Here is a 19,390-nt window from a genome sequence, read left to right on the forward strand (position 1 = left end):
TTTCTTCTGAAACTCGTCAGTCTATTCTTGTTCTGAGAAATAAAGGCTATTCCATGCGAAAAATTGCCAAGAAACTGAAGATCTCGTACAACGATGTGTACTACTCCCTTCACAGAACAGCGCAAACTGGCTCTAACCAGAATAGAAAGAGGAGTGGGAGGCCCTGGTACACAACTAAGCAAGAGGACAAGTACATTAGAGTGCCTATTTTGAGAAACAGACATCTCACAAGTCCTCAACTGGCAGCTTCATTAAATAGTTCCCGCAAAACACCAGTCTGTCTGTGTTCTTTTGCCCGTCTTAATCATTTCATTTCATTGGCCTGTCTGAGATATGGCTTTTTCTTTGCATCTCTGCCTAGAAGGCCAGCATCCTGGAGTGGCCTCTTCACTGTTGATGTTGAGACTGGTGTTTTGCAGGTACTATTTAATGAAGCTTCCAGTGTATATGTCCCCATGCCTTTACACATGAATCAATCTTGTCTCCTCTTTAAGCTTTGGATCCACAGTCAGCACACAGCTTCGGGGCTTTGTGTGAGCAAGACCTACAAACAAATCTGTTGATCTGTCACATAGTTTTTATGGGCCTTGTTTCAGGTGTTGCATAATCTCTCTGTGAAGCGGTGGCATGGTCTCTCGGAAAAAGTCCACCCCATGCCTATCAGACCAAAATGACTCCACAACCATTCTCTTTCTGCCATATGCCCTGAGTTCATCCATAGACATGTCCTACGTATTGTTTATTTTTTCTGTGCGCATGAGCAACAGTACAATCTGTGATGTGCCGCAACATCTGCATGTCAAATGAACTTGTCACTCTTTTTTTCTACCCAAACAGTGCCATCCTTCTCAGACTCCTGTCTCAGCTTGGCAGTTCTGATCACCGTCTCAGTTGGCTCTGTTCTGGTTTTTCTGCTGATAGGCTTGGAAGCGGAGGCTTGAAGTCAACATCAGAATCAGATGAAGTCTCTTCATCAGCAACTGTTGATTTAAAGCTCAATATCTGATCCTTCATCCGACCCCAACTCATCTAAATGCTGCAGCATTTGCAATGCTGCCAGTGCGTCCATTCGTTTTGTTTGGCTTGCCACTGTGAACCACACACATTGTATGTTGTACTCAGTGTCTTATTTGACTCTCTAAGGGGAAATTATACACAATTTCCAGCCTTTCATAATAAAATAATTAGACCGCCCACAAATCATTACACTATTGTTCTAAATTCAATCACCCTCATTATTCAGATCAATCAAATTCAATCATCCTCTTCATTCAGTTCATTGAAGTTACATGCACCATTATCAGTTTCTATCTGGTTTCTATCGTTCATTCATCCATTGTAGCCTATTTTATGTTACTAGTTGTTGCTTACTAGCCAGAGCAATGCTGCCGTGCGAGTGGTCATGTGGTGAATGTATGGACAGCACAGATATTCTTGGAAAAAGTGACATTTGGATAAAGAGCTGCACCTCTTAAATTTGTAGTTATATGATGAAGGTAAGTGTCATAGGAACTGCAGAATATGCCCTTTCTAGTACTATATAGAAATCAAAATGATATTAACTGCAGGTTACTCTGGATTTGATGAAGTGATCCTCCTTTGCCTGCATCTGTAAATTACAAGACGCGACCATCTCTTCATGTACAATTTAGCAACTGATAGGCCTGATATTGTCACTCATCAGATTTTTGTTAACTTAATCTTGTCTATAGGCTTGTCTCATATTATGTGGGAAATTAGTTTCAGTGTAGTTTAGATCAGGGGTGCAACTTTGGTTTTAGAAGTGGGGAAGACATAACCTGGCGGGTGGTCTGGGGGTTCTAAGTCAGAATTTGTTTGGGTATCTAAAGATGATTTCCTGCATTTATACACAATCTAGATATGGCCCTTTTGGGGTCACTTAAATTGTAAATAAGAATAAAATATGTTTCTAAACACTTCTGCATGAATGTGGATGCTACCTTGATTATGGATAATCCTAAATGAATTGTGAATAATAAGGAGTGAGAAAGTTATAGATGCACAAATATCATACCCTCCAAAAAATGTGAACCTCCCCAAGATGGCGTAGCAGTGCAGACGTGGTTTGACCTCCTCTCGTTTACTTTTTGTATTTTCCGTATTCTTTGAATATATTTAAATTAATTAATCTCTTTTCAATTTTTGTATTAAATATACCTTCCGGTAACCCGCCTCACTCAATGTGACACTGATCCGCAATTTTTTTTAGACCTTATAGCCAAAACTTTTATCTGAAGCTAGCCATCAGAAGCTAACCAGCTAATTAGCTACTAGCTATTTAGTCATTGTTAGCCACTGCTAGCGGCCTTTACCCTCTGCACAGGCAACAGACATTTTTTAGCCTGGATAATACCTGCCAGCCTCGGACTGTTTTTCTGCACTACAACGCCGGATTCCTGCCGTAAACCCTGGACCATTACTCCTGATCATCACAGCTAGCTAACTGCCACCGAGTGAACCAGCCCCAAAGCTAGCCCTGAGCCAGGCGCATCTCCCGGATAGCAAACAAAATTACTACAACTACAATACCTCTTTCGCCATCTGGCCCGGTCCCTTCTTTGACACAGCGCCCCGCTGTACCACCACGACTGGTCCGCAGACAGAATTCCATCCGCTGTGCCCTCAACCGGCCTTTGCCGGACGTCGGAGCAGAAGCTTCTACTTACCCCGGCCTGCTAACTTTAAACGCTGTGTCTCCCGCGTGCTAGCGTAGCAATGACTACCCTGCGGCTTCCCTGTTCGATCTATTGCTGTTCACTGGACCCTATGATCACTTGGCTACATAGCTTATGCCTGCTGGACTGTTCATTTATCACTGTACACCACTTTGTTATCTTTTATTTATCTGTCGGCCCTAGCCCCGAACTCAGGCCCTGTCTGTAGTTAACCGACCCTCTCTGCCCATTCATCGCCATTTTACCTGTTGTTGTTGTCTTAGCTGATTAGCTATTGTTGTCTTACCTGTTGTTATCTTAGCTAGCTCTCCCAATCAACACCTGTGATTGCGCTATGCCTCGCTTTATGTCTCTCTCAAATGTCAATATGCCTTGTATACAGTTGTTTAGGATAGTTATCATTGTTTTAGTTTACTGCGGAGCCCCTAGTCCCACTGTACATGCCTCAGACACATCCTTTGTCCCACGTTCCCACACATGCGGTGACCTCACCCAGTATAACCAGCGTGTCCAGAGATGCAACCTCTCCTATCATCACTCAGTGATTGGGCTTGCCTCCACTGTACCCGCACCCCACCATACCCCAGTCTGCACATTATGCCCTGAATCTATTCTACCACGCCCCAGAAATCGGCTCCTTATTTCTCTAGAAGACCAGTTTTGCTAGCCTTTAGCCATACCCTCATCCTACTGCTTCTCTGTTCCTCGGGTGATGTGGAGGTTAACCCAGGCCCTGCGTGTCCCCAGGCACTCTCATTTGTTGACTTCTGTAATCGAAAAGCCTTGGTTTCATGCATGTTAACATCAGAAGCCTCCTCCCTAAGTTTGTTTTACTCACTGCTTTAGCACACTCCGCCAACCCTGATATCCTTGCCGTGTCTGAATCCTCACATCTATCTTCAGAGTTGGTTCTGTTAGGTGACCTAAACTGGGATATGCTTAACACCCCAGCAGTCCTACAATCTAAACTAGAGGCCTTCAATCTCACACAAATTATCAAGGAAAACACCAGGTACAACCCTAAATCCGTAAACATGGGCACCCTCATAGATATGATCCTGACCAACTTGCCCTCCAAATACACCTCTGCTGTTTTCAATGAGGATCTCAGCGATCACTGCCTCATTGCCTGCATCTGCTATGGGTCCGCGGTCAAATGACCACCCCTCATCACTGTTAAACGCTCCCTAAAACACTTCTGTGAGCAGGCCTTTCTAATCGACCTGGCCCGGGTATCCCGGAAGGATATTGACCTCATCCTGTCAGTCAAGGATGCCTGGTCATTCTTTAAAACTAATTTCCAGGCCTCCCGGGTGGTGCAGTGGTCTAAGTAACTGTGCCACCAGGGACTCTGGGTTTGAGCCCAGGCACTGTCGCAGCCAGGCGTGACCGGGAGGCCCATGGGGCGGCGCACAATTGGCCTAGCGTCGCCCGGGAGACACTAGGCCAGCAGGGATATCCTTGTCTCATCACGCACTGGCGACTCCTGTGGTGGGCTGGGCGCAGTGCACGCTGGCCAGGTTGCTAGGTGTACAGTGTTTCCTCCAGCACATTGGTGCATCTGGCTTCCGGGTTGGATGCGCGCTGTGTTAAGAAGCAGTGCGGCTTGGTTGGGTTGTGTTTCGGAGAACGCATGGCTCTCGACCTTCGCCTCTCCCGAGTCCATGCAGGAGTCGTGGCGATGGGACAAGACAGAAACCTCCAGCATTTGGATACCAGGAAATTGGGGAGAAAAGGGGGTAAAATATATATTTTTAAATAATAAGAATTTTTTAAAAAGTAATTCCCTCACCATCTTAAATAAGCATGCCCTTTTCAAAAAATTTAGACCTGACTGCCCTCGACCAGCACAAAAACATCCTGTGGCATACTGCACTAGCATCAAATAGTCCCCGTGATGTGCAACTGTTCGGGGAAGTCAGGAACCAATACACGCAGTCAGTCAGGAAAGCAAAGGCTGGCTTTTTCAAACAGAAATTTGCATCCAAAAGGTTTTGGGACAATGTAAAGTCTATGGAGAACAAGAGCACATCCTCCCAGCTGCCCACTGCACTGAGGCTAGGTAACACAGTCACCACCGATAAATCCATGATACTCAAACATTTCAATCTGCATTTCTCTACAGCTGGCAATGCTTTCTTCCTGGCTACCCCAACCCCGGCCAACAGCTCCGCACTCCCCGCAGCTACTTGCCCGAGCCTCCCCAGCTTCTCCTTCACCCAAATCCAGATAGCAGATGTTCTGAAAGAGCTGCAAAACCTGGACCCGTACAAATCAGCTGAGCTAAACAATCTGGACCCACTCTTTCTAAAATTATCCGCCGCCATTGTTGCAAGCCCTATTACCAGTCTGTTCAACCTCTCTTTCATATCGTCTGAGATCCCTAAAGATTGGAAAGCTTCTTCAAAGGGAATGACACTCTAGACCCAAACGTTTATAGACCTATATCCATCCTGCCCTGCCTTTCTAAAGTCTTTGAAAGCCAAGTTAATAAACAGATCACTGACCATTTTGAATCCCACCGTACCTTCTCCGCTGTGCAATCCGGTTTCCGAGCTGGTCATGGGTGCACCTCAGCCACGCTCAAGGTATCTGGCCCTTCTTTGGATACTGTGTTAACTAACCTCCAAACAAGCTTCAATGCCACAAAACACTCCTTCCGTGGCCTCCAACTGCTCTTAAACGCTAGTAAAACCAAATGCATGCTTTTCAACCGTTAGCTGCCCACACCCGCCCACCCGACTAGCATCACTACTCTGGATAGTTCTGACCTAGAATATGTGGACAGCTACAAAAACCTAGGTGTCTGGCTAGACTGTAAACGCTCCTTCCAGACTCCAATCCAAAATCAAATCTAGAATCGGCATTCTATTTCTCAACAAAGCCTCCTTCACTCACTCCGCCAAACTTACCCTAGTAAAACTGACTATCCTACCGATCCTCGACTTCGGCGATGTCATCTACAAAATAGCTTCCAATACTCTACTCAGCAAACTGGATGCAGTTTATCACAGTGCCATCTGTTTTGTTACTAAAGTCCCTTATACCACCCACCACTGCGACCTGTATGCTCTAGTCGGCTGGCCCTTGCTACATATTCATCGCCAGACCTATGCTAGGTAAAGCTCTGCCTTATCTCAGCTCACTGGTCACGATAACAACACCCACCCGTAGCACGCGCTCCAGCAGGTATATCTCACTGGTCATCTCCAAAGTCAACACCTCCTTTGGCCGCCTTTCTTTCCAGTTCTCTGCTGCCAGTGACTGGAACGAATTGCAAAAATCGTTGAAGCTGGAGACTTACATTTCCCTCATAAACATCAGCCATCTGAGCAGCTAACCGATCACTGCAGCTGTACATAGTCCATCTGTAAATAGCCCACCCAATATACCTACCTCATCCCCATATTGTTTTTATTTACTTCTCTGCTCTTTTGCACACCAGTATCACTACTTGCACATCATCATCTGCTCATCTATCACTCCAGTGTTAATCTGCTAAATTGTAATTACTTTGCTACTATGGCCTATTTATTTCCTTACCTCCTCACGCCATTTGCACACATTGTATATAGACTTTCTTTTGTTTCTATTGTGTTATTGACTGTACGCTTTATTCCATGTGTAACTCTGTGTTGTTGTTTGTGTCGCACTGCTTTATCTTGGCCAGTTCACAGTTGTAAATGAGAACTTGTTCTCAACTAGCTTACCTGGTTAAATAAAGTTTAAATAACATTTTTTAAATAAAATAAAAATATTGTAATGGTGAGAGGTTAGCATGTCTTGGGGGTATGATATTTGAGTTTCTGTAACTTTGTCACTCATCATTATTCACAATTCATTCAGGATTATCCGTAATCATGGTAGCATCTACATTAATGTAGAAGTATTTAGAAACAAATTATATTCTTATTTGCAATAAAGTGACTCCAAAATGACACGATACATTATTTACCATTAATTTCTATTGGGCACAAAATAATCTGAAACACAACCAAAACAAACGGCAAATGTATTCAACAAATGTGTAGTCACAAGCTAGATGTAATCATTGTGTGCTATGAATGTGGAATCAAATACTTAACTTTTTACTACTTTAATACACATTCAAGTGAATTTGTCCCAATTATTTTGCTCCCCTGAAATGGGGGGGACTATGTACATAAAGTGCAGTAATTTCTACAATGTATTTTTTTATGTTTAAGTTCAAAAGGCTCTCCTGTGAAGTCGTGACTTGTGACATACGCCTAGTTTCCTGAATCGGGTCAAACTAAAAAAAACGATCTAACAAATCTATTAATTTTAAAATGTTGATTCTCCTTTCCATTATCAGTCACCTGATGATAAGACAAGAAAATGTTTTGCTAATGTATGATGGGGGTTCCTTGGTCGGCGGTTTTTCTGGGAGTGGGTCCCTGGGCAAGAAAAGGTTGAAGACCAATGCTATAAATCACTATATCTAAAAGTCTGTTCAATTGCGCACTCAAATAGCTATCAGTCCACTGGCCTGGCTCCCCAGACTCCCTGCTTCAGCCATACGCCACGCCACGCCCAAGGATATGTTTTTTTCTCCGCCAGGAGTCTAGAATTAAGTACCCCCATGTCCCATCACCAAACGCAAACACATTCGGGGCCATCTAATTGGTCCAGAAACCAATGGGTTGAGCCAGAGCCAGAACACATGTGGATAAAGCGGGGGTTTGAAAATCCGTCATTGGTTTTGATACTCTGATTGGTTAGAGACGATGTAATTACTGATGAATTTGTTTTATACACAAACAACTTCAATTATGGCAGTCTCAGACTAAAGTATGTAGCGAACGACAGAGCAGTGGAATAATTTAGTGTGAATCATCAGGCTATCAGTCCACTGCTACCTGTCACTCACTGTCTCTGTCTGGGGGATTGATGTAGTTTTGAGGTTAGAGGGCTGGGCCATAAGAAGCCCCCAAATGATTATATTAAAGACTCCCAGATAAATTATTTTACATGAAACCGAGTAAAATCTGGTGTGGTTGAGAAAGAGCGAGCGAGAGAGACGACATAAATAACCAATCCAGTACCTGTTAGAGCGTGGTTGACAGTTGATCAGATTATTTGTGGCGGGGCTGGGTTATTATTTCCGAGTGTGTGACAAACTGCTCGGTTGGCGTGGACCATTCTACACAGCTGGAAAGGGCGACGGAGCGGGGGCGCAGCGAGTGAGTGTGCATGTGTGTTTGGTCGGGGAGTTGACGCCTGGCAATGGACACCTACAGACCACACGCCGTCTTGATTTTACTGTTGTTATCGTCGGATAGTTGTCTGTCGTCGCAGTTTCCAACGCAACTCATGTAAGTAGGCTTGCTACAATTCAAATTCCCGCCTAGCTTGTCAAACCCAGTTGTTGGTTGTGTAACTGTTGTAAGTAAAACTGATTAATTATTTGTGTTTGTGTGGCGTGTGTGTGATTCCTAATGGTGAAGAACTAAAACAATGGTATGTGAAGAAATACTGTAATCAAGGGGGATTGGCCATTCTAGCAATTCTGGCTAATGCCATATGGGCTGGACATTTTTTTTTTTTAAATATAAAAGCAAAACAATTAAAAGTTGATAAGGCAAGCTGCCCATGGGATTGTTAAAATGTATTTTTGTATTTTTTCCCCCACAATTTCTCTGTTATACTAATCTATAATGAGCCTTTGGCTGATCAATAGGCAACGGCCGCCCCTCTATCAAGATGGGCCAGCCAGATTTTCTGAAAGGCTGAGTTAAGGTCACGCACACTCAAATTCAAAGTTAAATGTGGCATCGGCAAGATCTGCTCCCACTGTCTTCATTTAGACAGCCAAGATCATGGATAGTAAAAAACGGAAAGGGTGCATGTAAATGTAGAAAAAACGCATTTTACATTGTCACCATGATATGGTCAAAAAGTTCATCGCATTGTCCTCATGATTACATTAATGAAATTGTCTGTCCTGTGCCCTAGCTGGGGCCTGCTTTAGTGATCGAGAGAGTAACTCTCCCCTCCCCCCATGCGCTCAAGAGAAAAAGGTGTTCTGATCATATAACATTTCAAAATGCAATTGTAGGAAAAATACAGCTTTGGAAGCTTCATCCCATTGTCCCTGTCTGAGAGAGAAGGCTCTCAGCTTTCTGTCGGTAAACTTTTTATTTCTCAACGCTCAATCTTCAGCTCAATAGCAACTATTTAACAACCAATGTATTTGATATGGCTTTGAGATATGAAGTGGCAAAATGTGCACCTGTCATTGACGTTACCCAGGCCGGTAACACTTTACAATAAGGTTCCATTTGTAAAGGGTTTATAAAGAGGTTCTAATTATGTTATTAATGTTTATGTAATAATTTGTAAATGCATTAATAAACAGTTATATTGCATTGATCAAAATAGTGCAATAACTGATAAGTTTTTCCCAAATAGATAATAGTTTAAACTACAAACTAATGGTGTCACATGACTCATCTGAAGGTAACAGATACCAGCTTTAAAAAGTGAAGGGAAGTATGAAGGTAGTTTTGTGCCTTCCCCCAAAAAAGGGTCAAATATGTGTACAAATATATATACAGTACCAGTCAAAAGTTTGGACACACCTACTCATTTTTACTATGTTCTACATTGTAGAATAATAGTGAATACAGCAAAACTGAAATAACACACATGGAATCATGTAGTAACCAAAAAACTGTTAAAACAAATCCAAATATATTTTATATTTAAGATTCTTCAAATAGCCAACCCTTGCCCTTTCAATAGCACCCCTTCTACACCAATGTCTTAGACTCTGAAGAATTAAGTTGCAAAAATGTATACCAGTATATAATCTCCTCATACATGCAATACATAGAAAGAACAACATTGAATGCAAAGAAGGATACATTGGTAAAACAATTTTAATTGCAGTGACTGAAATCTGTAGCCTATTAATGGTATAGTGAGTAATCTTGCTAATTCAGACAAACAGGGGGCATCGTTTTCTCCCCTTAACATTACAAGTCAGAATATAAATTGATTAACCATTTAAAGTACAACATAGTGTCTCATGATCCTCTTCAGTGTCTTCATCGGTTTCTTTCTTGTTAAGCATTTTCCCATCCTAGAGACTGAGACCTTATGGGAATGTGTGGGAGAGAAGAGGAATTCATGACAATTTAGCATAGTCACTAGCTACATTATTCTACTATCATCATTATCAAGATTTCTACCATTTAGGCTTAGCTAGTTATGTTATCATCGGCTAATAATAGCAAGTCATGTGAAACACTAGCTAACACTAATAGATAGATGAAAGGGGCCAGCTATTTATCACAATTGTACTAATCCACTAGCCAGTTAGTAAGTTAGTCCTGAAATTAGAACCACTCGTGTTATAGTGCTGACAAAGGATGCTAGAAAGCTAGCTAACTTACCAGCTAACTAGATAGACTGTATCCAAGTTAATGTTAGACAGCATGCTAATCTTAAAGCTATCTAGCTAGTTATTTAAACAAATTGCATGGAAACTCTGTCATGTCGATTTTAGCTAGCTACCTAGGAAATGTGATCTACTTAGCTAGTTAGCTATATCATGTCAAATATTATTTTGTTTCAAATCGTCTAGCAGAATGTCTATATAAAAAAGTGTTTTAGGTTTTACCTAATTCTAGCTGGCTTGCTAATGTTTCCTAGCTAGCTAGGTAGGACAAATGCAAAGGAGATTACCGAAACCATCTATACTGGAACAATCATCTCAGTAACGGGTGCAATAAATCCAACCCCTTACGGATTCGATTTGTTTAGAAAAATGTAAATGATTTATCTTTGTATAGTGTAAGTTCAATAAATCAAATATATTAAAACTAACTATTCAAAAAATGGACCTGCAACACAGCATGCTGAGAAATATGATAGTGAGGCCCCTCTGTCTTTTTCTCAGAGAGTTAACGCAAATTAACTCAACACAGTCGTATAACAACAACACCATGTGATTGAAAAGATTTCTTGAATCAAATGTCCTGTTCAGATGTGCCAAAATTTAGGTGAGGTGACTGATATTCCTAACACTGGTCTGAATAATAGGCGTGGAAAGTCACATCACTTTCTAATGACTAAATTCACTCTAAAGACGATGGGAAAGTAAACACTATTGTTTAAAATACGTTCTCCTGTTTGAAATTTGACTGACTATCTGTAACGTGTACGCTGGGAGTCGGAAAGCAAGTGGTGAGTTAAGTAATAAACGGAACATAGACCAATATAACAAACACGAGCAGCGTCTAGACAGCGTCTAAACACATAGTCAATACTGCCTGGGGAATGGAACTAAGGGAGTGACAGATATAGGGGAGGTAGTCAGTGAAGTGATGGAGTCCAGGTGTGCCCAATGATGAAGCGCAGGTGCGTGTGATGATGAATGCCAGGTGCACATAATGATGAATGCCAGGACCGATGGCTAGTAAACCGGCGACGTCAACCACGGGAGCAGACATGAAACTATCATGTTTAATCTTGCACTCTCAACACCTGTGTTTAAGATGAGAACACTTATTGGCAAATCTAAATACCTAATGATTAAGTTTTAAGAACTGAAGTTTAGGTTATAAATGTGTTAAGGATGAGCATTTGACCTTTTGACTGTTCGAGTACTCATGATTTTTACTAGAAAATGCTAAGTACTAAGACAGAAGGTTACTTAAGGCAAAAATGAAAGTAGGGTGGGTGGGCATATAATGCAAACTTTTGGCAGCATAAATAGCAACCCAAAGGTTGTGAGTTTGAATCTCATCATGGACAACTTAAGCATTTTAGCTAATATGCAACTTTTCAACTGCTTACTACTTTTTAGCTACTTAGCATGTTCACTAACCCTTCCCCTAACTTTAACCAACCCTTTTAGCTAACCTTAACCCTTTAACCTAACTCCTAAACCTAACCCTAACCTTACACCTAACCCTTAGCCTAGCTTACAACAGGCCTACAAGCCCTCAGTCCAGCCTCTCTCAGCCTATTGCGGACAGTCTGAGCACTGATAGAGGGATTGTGCGTTCGTGGTGTAACTCGGGCAGTTGTTGTTGCCATCCAATACCTGTCCTACAGTTTTGATGTTCGGAGGTACCGATCCTGTGCAGGTGTTGTTACACATGGTCTGCCACTGCGAGGACGTTCTGTCTCCCTGTAGCGCTGTTTAGGCGTCTCACAGTACGGACATTGCAATTTATTGCCCTGGCCACATCTGCAGTCTTCCTCGCAGCATGCCTGCGGCATCTTTCTTTTGGTGTTTTCAGAGTCAGTAGAAAGGCCTCTTTAGTGTCCTAAGTTTTCATAACTGTGACCTTAATTGCCTACTGTCTGTAAGCTGTTAGTGTCTTAACGACCTTCTACAGGTGCTTGTTCATTAATTGTTTATGGTTCATTGAACAAGCATGGGAAACAGTGTTTAAACACTTTACGATGAAGATCTGTGAAGTTATTTGGATTTTTACAAATTATATTTGAAAGACAGGGCCCCGAAAAAAGGACGTTTCTTTTTTTGCTGAGTTTATATCCTAAATGGGTGCCCCACTAGCACCATCTCTGGGTTGGCATTATGCCCATTATCTTAACATCTTCCTTTTCATATAGAATTAGCTTGAGCACTTCATACCATTTTAATACCACAGTGAAAATACCTATTTAGATTATCAACACCACCTTTTTCTTAAAGATAAAAAAAAATCATGTCCATCTCTTAAGGGACATAGTCCCCATACCGCAGGGGCGGTCTTATGTTAACCCTTGTCCTAGTGTGTCGCACTGGTAGCATATTGGGCACCTCTGGGACGTTGGGCTCCTCTGGGAGCTTCAGTGCCTCTTCTTCCTCTTCCACAGCCTCCTGAAATTGTGGAGGCAATGTTGGCAGTGATAACTGCACTGGTAGGGGATATTCCAAGTCTTCCCATGTGTCCCTCCTGTGCCCTATGCTCTCCTGAACTAGGAGTATGTCCTTCCGGTTCCTTCAATACTTTCGGATCTTTACTTCTACTTCATATGACATTGCATTGATGTGCCCTATGCATGTGCCAAGACTCCATGTGGCATCCCTGGCGTGAGGTGACAGGAGCGCTCTGACAGCTTGGCCTTGTTTCATTACAGGCAGATGTTTTTGCATGCTGGTCATAGTAATGTTTTGACTTGTCCTGATGTGCACGCTTGTGTGCCTGGACATCCCTAATGACCTTTGGTGCGAGGAGCTTGGGAGTTGTTGGCAACAGAGAATGGGTTCGTCGAGACATTAAGCTCTGTACAGGACTGCTGCCGAAACCCTCTGTGGGAGTATTTCTCCTTAACAAAATGGCTTGCCACACATCTGTGCCTTCCTGCATTGCCTTTGTGATGAGAGTCTTTGCTATTTTCACTGCTGACTTCGCCTTACCATTACTCTGACTGTGGTACGGTGAAGTGGTCACATGATGGAATTCCCAGGCTTTTGCAAACAGACTCGTGAACTGGGGCCCATTATCCGTAACTACACCACTGTCAGGTATGACGTATCTGCTAAACTGCTGCTTACAATAGGTAGATTAGCATTACATATGCTGCACACAGCCACAAAATTTATTGGGACATGTTTGGCCAGAATACTGAGTCTCTGGCTTTCCTGAGACTGGCTTCGACCCCTGAGTGCCCATGGATATGAGAGAGAGACATTGGGCGTAGAGTTTAGATCACTGTCTAAACTGTCGCCTTTGTAGAGAACCTCTTTCCTCCATTGTGAGTTCATCTCTGTATGTCCAATTGTCCCTCACCAGGATGGTGTCCGGCCAGCCTCTTAGGATTGAAGACTGAAGCATTCGATAAGTCTTGTCCTCTGCTGAAAGAGCTTTAATAGCATCCCATGTCTGCGAGGAGTTATTTTGATCAGTAGCATGGTTCACATCTTCAACCTCAGCCTGTAGAGCATATACAGTCGCATTTGTCCGATATTGCGGGTGACTTGTTGTTGGTAGTGTTGCACTAGTAAGGAAATATGCAATGTGAAGCTCTCTTCCTTTCTTGTATACTACCTGTAGTTCATAACACTGACGCTTTAATGTCATCCTTTGAAGTTTCTTCAGTTTCTTCGGGACAGACCAAATTGTTTGTTTTCAGATAACCTCAAGCGGCTTGTGATCAGTGTACACTGTGATAAAGTCCCTACCATGAAGGTATTGATCCAAACGGTCACAGGCGAACACTATGGCTAGGCACTCCTTTTCAATTTGGGCATATCCTTGCTCCATGGGTGTCAATTTCCTTGAAGCAAATGCAATGGGCTGCCCCTTCTGCAAGAGCGCTGCCCTTAGGCCTTTGTCACTTGCATCACATCTTCAGAGAGGTCATCATAGTACCTCAGTATTGGTTGGTTGCTTACCAATTTCTTGATTTGCTCCAATACATCATCATGTTGAGGATGCCCATAGGACATCTTTATTGGTCAGCCGACGCAATGGCTCACATATGTCAGACAGATGATGTAGGAATTTGACTAAGTAATTTACAAAGCCAAGCAGTCACTGCACTGCTTTTGCATCTGTAGGTGGCATCGTTTTCTGCAGTGCCTCCACCTTATTGGGGTCTGGCTTCAGGCCTTCAGCTGACAAAATATGTAATACTTGTTAGCCCGAGCTTAACTTTGTCTTCATTCAGCTTTAAATTCATCTCCCTTGCTCTTTGTAAGAGCCGAGTCAGGTTGTGGTCATGGTCCTGCACTGCTTCTTCCATTCTAGCACCACAGCCGTATACCAGGATGTCATCAGCTATGACGCTTATTCCTGGCAGTCCCTGAAGTGCATCATGTTGATAAAGCTGATATTCCTCTGCAGCTGGTTTCACTCCAAAAGGTAACCTCGTCCACCGGTATCTACCATTGGGGTCCAAAATGTTGTGAGGTAACTACTATCTTCATCCAACTGTACCTGCCAGTACCCATTTTTTGCATCCATAATATTTTCACTTTTGCCAGGCTTGGCAGTATCTCTTCAATGGTAGGCATTTGGTAATGTGCCCGACATAAGGCTTTGTTCAGGGCACTTGAATCAAGGCAGACTCTTATTTTGCCAGGCTTTTCTACCACAACTATGTTGCTTATCCACTTAGTAGATTTGGTGACCTTCATAATAACATCCTGTTCCTCCATTGAAACCACAGCCTTTAATATCTTTTCCTTCAGTGGATTGGGGATTTGCGGGGAAGCTGTTGAACTGGTCTAACAGTCTCATCCACCACCAGGTGAAGCTCATCTGGCAGAGCCCACGTCCCTTCAAAAATGTCCTCAAACTGTTTCAGTATTGCCTCTGAGGTGTTCCGATGAGACAGATGGGACCTTTTGTTTTTCTTTAGTGAAAAGACATGTTGGTGGCTGAGCTGTAGCAACTTTAGCTTTTCACACATTTCTGCTGAAAGGAGAAGCTTTTGGAAGGTCCATTTAGAATTTGTTATAAAACTGTTGTCATTTGGCAAGGAAGGTGGCTATCAGGTTTTAGGGAAGACCCAGATGCAGACAGTGTCGAAGTAACAAAAGTTTATTACTAGAACGGGGCAGGGAAAACGACAGGTCAAGGGCAGGCAGAGGTCAGTAATCCAGATCAGAGTCCAAAAAGAACAGCAGGCAGTCTCAGGGTCAGGGCAGGCAGAGGCAATAATCCAGTGTGGGGTGACAAGGTACAGAATGGCAGGCATGCTCAGGGCAGGCAGAATGGTCAAAACTAGGAAAACTAGAAACAGACAGGAGCAAGGGGAAAACCGCCTGTAGGCTTGACAAACAAAATGAACTGGCAGCAGACAAACAGAGAACACAGGTATAAATACACTGGGGATAATGGGTAAGATGGTGACACCTGAAGGGGGGGTGGAGACAAGCACAAAGACAGGTGAAACAGATCAGGGTGTGACAATGGCTTGTGTATCACTTTAGATATGTTTTTATAGGCATTTATTTCTGTAGGCACAGACATTACGCCTGTGTAGCAGTCAGAACACATGTGAGTGAGTGAGAGACAGAGGGGAAAGGAATTTAGGGAGCAAAACTGTGATACTTGGTTTGGTTTATTATTTTGTTGTGTCCTGCAAATGCACACAAATGGAACGTTAGAGTTAAAGCAAGAAACTATTTAGACCAAATAAGTTTTACAGTATTTGATTGTTCTCTGGTTAAAGATAGAGTTTTCACAGCGGTTTGAGTACCGGAGTATTTGATTACTCATGCCTATCCCTAAAACATGTCACATCTTTCATGGTTTTACAGTGTATAGCCTGTTCATGTAAGTGTGAATTTTAATGAACATGTCTTACTTCTTACTAGCAGATTCCCACGTGCTGGTCACCTTCATTAGGGTCAGCTGTGTGATCAATGAAGACGTGCGCATGCCAAGGCATGTCGTGTCAACTTGTTGACAAAACTAGTCAGCGCTAAACTAACGCTGACTCTAGAATATATTAAATGATGCTTTTATACTGTCGGCTAATGCGATTCTGTGACTACCAATCCTACAAGTTCATACAGTGAAACACAGAATATGTTTCATGGGTTTATTTCAGAGACCAAATATGGTTTATTACTATGCAATACCAGATTATATGACCTAGTCTAGACTCTTAACACGCCAAGCGTAGCTTTGGGAAACTAGGAAGAAGAGAGTGATGCTCTGTTCCTTAATGATCTTCCAGGGTCAATGGGCTGATAACTGAGGGTAACAGACAGATATTATGGTGTGTGATCCGTTAGTTTCACCCCCCCCCCCACTCTAGGAACCATGCTTCAGCTGTTCCTTTGATTACTCTGGGGGTGTAATAGGATGCGACACAGAGAGAAGTATCTGTGGCAGGTTGGGTAAATGGCAGTCCCAAACATTAAACTGCAATCTGTCTGTTTTGCCTTTGCCTTTTGATCTGGTGACAAAATTGGAATAGTTGTATCTAGAGGTTGTGTTTTTTAAATTGTTGAACTCTCCCCACTGTATTGATGCCCTATCTGTTGTATAAAAGCATCGTCACACGAGTGTGTGTGTGTGTGTGTGTGTTAGACTGTGTCTGCCCCTATAGTGATGTGTAATTAGTTCAGATACTCATTACACTCCCTCTTTCTCACTCTTTCTCTCTCTCTCGCTCTCTCTCTCTAACCCAGACTTTAAAAGCCACAGTAGTTCTATCTCTATGAGCAGAGCATCCCTGCCAACTCAGACAAACTTCGCTGACTAAACATGAATGGAGCAGAGGTGCGTCTGGATTGGTCAGTTTGACAGATATCCACTTGTAAATCAAAGGGTCGATTTGTAGATGCGTTGGAGATGACCAACAAATTGTTTTAAAACAAATGCACAATGAGTTTACAAAGTATCACTTTTTTTGTGTGTTTAAATGTTGAGGATTTTGGCCACAGCACTGACATATTGGAGGAGTGTGAATGTGGTCTGAATGGAGATGTGTGCCAAACAGGGTGGTTGCCTGCTAGAACAGTGACTAAGGTGCAGGGCAGAGTACTTGGTGGAGGCTGGCTAGTGATGACTGTTTAAAAGTCTGATGGACTGGAGATAGAAGCTGTTTCTCTGTCTTTCCGTCCCAGCTTTGATGCACCGGCACTGTCTCCGCCTTCTAGATGGTAGCGGGGTGAACAGGCCATGGCTTGGGTGGATGAGATCCTTGATGATCTTCTTGGCCTTCCTGTGACACCGGGTAGTGTAGATATCCATGAGGGCTGACAGTGCACCCCCAGTTATGCGTTGGGCTGACCGCACCACCTTCTGGAGAGCTCTGCTGCTGTGGACGTTGCAATTGCCATTCCAGGCAGTGATATAGCCCAACAGGATGCTCTCAATGGTGCATCTGTAGAAGTTTGTGAGGGTCTTAAGGGCCAAGCCAAATTTCTTAAGCCTATTTCAGGTTGTCTTTGATGTCCACAAGGAGGAACTTGAAGCTTTTGACCCTCTCCGATGCGGCCCCGTCGATGTGGATGGGAAGTGTTTTCTCTGTTGTATCAGGTTGTCCACGATTAGCTCCTTCATTTGGTTAACGTTGAGGATGAGGTTATTTTCCTGGCACCACTACGCCAGGGCTCTTACCTCCTCCCTATAGGCTCATCATTGTTGGTAATCAGGCCTACCAGTGTTGTGAGTTGGATGTGCATGGCCACGCAGTCATGGGTGAACAGGGAGTACAGGAGGGGGCTGAGCACGCACCCCTGTGGGGCCTCTGTGTTGAAGATCAATGTGGCAGAGGTGTTGTTGCCTACCTTCACCACTTGAGGTAATCCTGTCAGGAAGTCCAGGACACAGCTGCACAGGAAGGGGTACAGATCCAGGGACCTGAGCTTAGTGATGAGCTTGGAGGGTCTACGGTTTTGAAAGCTGAGCTGTGGTTGACGAACAACATTCTTACGTATTTACTTTGTCTAGGTGAGATAGGGCAGTGTGCAGTGCAATGGCAATTGCGTCGTCCGTGGATCTGTTGGGGCTGTATACAAATTCTTGAAGCGGGTGAAGAAGGTGTTTAGCTCATCTGGGAGTGAGGTGTCGGTGTTTGCGACATGGCTGGCTTTACCTTTATAATCCATGATTGTCTGGAGTCCCTGCCACATATGTCTAGTGTCTGGGTCGTTGAGTCGCAACTCCATTTTGTCCTTGCACTGTCGTTTTGCCTCTTTAATTGCCTTACGGAGGTCGTAGCTGGTCTGTTTGTACACGTCGATGTTCCTAATCACCTTGCCATGGCTAAATGTTGTGTTTTTCACTTTCAGTTTTGCACGAATGCTGTCATTTGACAGCGGTTTTTGGTTTGGAATTCTAATTGTCACAGTGGGAATAACGTCCTCTATGCAATTCCTGATGAACCCAGTTGCTGTATACGTCAATACTATTCTCAGAGTTGACCCGGAACATTTCTAGGCCGAGGTATCCAACCATCTTGAACCATAGATTCCTTTTAGTCAGACCAAAGATAAACTGTCCTTACCATGTGAGCTTCCTGTTTAAGTTTCTGCCTATAGGTGGGGTGGAGCAGAATGGAGGCATGATCTGATTTGCCAAAGGGAGGGTGGGGGTGGGCCTTGTAGCCATCCCGGAAGGGATATTAGCAATGATCCATGGTCCGTGTTGCGAGTTGATATTATTTCGGTAGTGCTTTCCTCAGATTTCCTTTATTAAAGTCCACCGTTACAGTAAATGCGACTTCAGGATATGGGGTTTCCAGTTTGCACAAAGTCCAGTGTAGTTCCTTGAGAGCTGTCGCGGTGTCGGCTTGGGGGTAAATATACACGGCAGTGACTGACCGAGTACATTTTTCTTGGGAGGTCATGCGGTCTTCATTTGATAGCGAGGTATTCTAGATCGGGAGAACAAAGGAATTGAGTTCCTTTACCAATCACACCGTTGTTAGGCATGAAACAAACCCCTCTGTCTTTCTATTTCTCTGAGAGTTCGTTCTTCCTGGACGAAGAAACTGCTGACTTGAATGCACAGGAACAATATACCTGGAAAGAGAGCCATGATTCAGTAAAACAGAGTATGTTACAGTCCCTGATGTCTTTCTGGAAGGAGATCCTCACCCTGAGCTTGTTTACTTTATTGTCCATGGACTGAACGTCTGAATCTAGGGTCTCACTCATTCCACCTCTAATCTGGCGTCAGTGTTTTGCTGCAGCCCCTGGGATGAACAGAGCTGCCTCGGGAAGTTCAAACAAAGGATCCAGGACAGGGAAG

At 43.3% G+C, this 19,390-nt stretch overlaps 1 protein-coding gene across 1 annotated transcript in view; it reads left to right on the forward strand.

Moving 5' to 3' along the window:
* The first annotated feature begins 7,433 nt into the window (after window positions 1–7,433).
* Window positions 7,434–19,390, forward strand: part of LOC112245181 (voltage-dependent calcium channel subunit alpha-2/delta-1-like) — a 105,033-nt gene continuing 93,076 nt past the window's right edge. Inside the window, exon 1 of the mRNA XM_042323201.1 lies at window positions 7,434–8,029. Coding sequence (XP_042179135.1) covers window positions 7,941–8,029 — 89 coding nt within the window. The 5' untranslated portion in view covers window positions 7,434–7,940. The remainder of the gene's footprint in view (window positions 8,030–19,390) is intronic.

This window comes from Oncorhynchus tshawytscha, linkage group LG06 (assembly GCF_018296145.1).
Source record: "Oncorhynchus tshawytscha isolate Ot180627B linkage group LG06, Otsh_v2.0, whole genome shotgun sequence".
Lineage (NCBI taxonomy): Eukaryota > Metazoa > Chordata > Actinopteri > Salmoniformes > Salmonidae > Oncorhynchus > Oncorhynchus tshawytscha.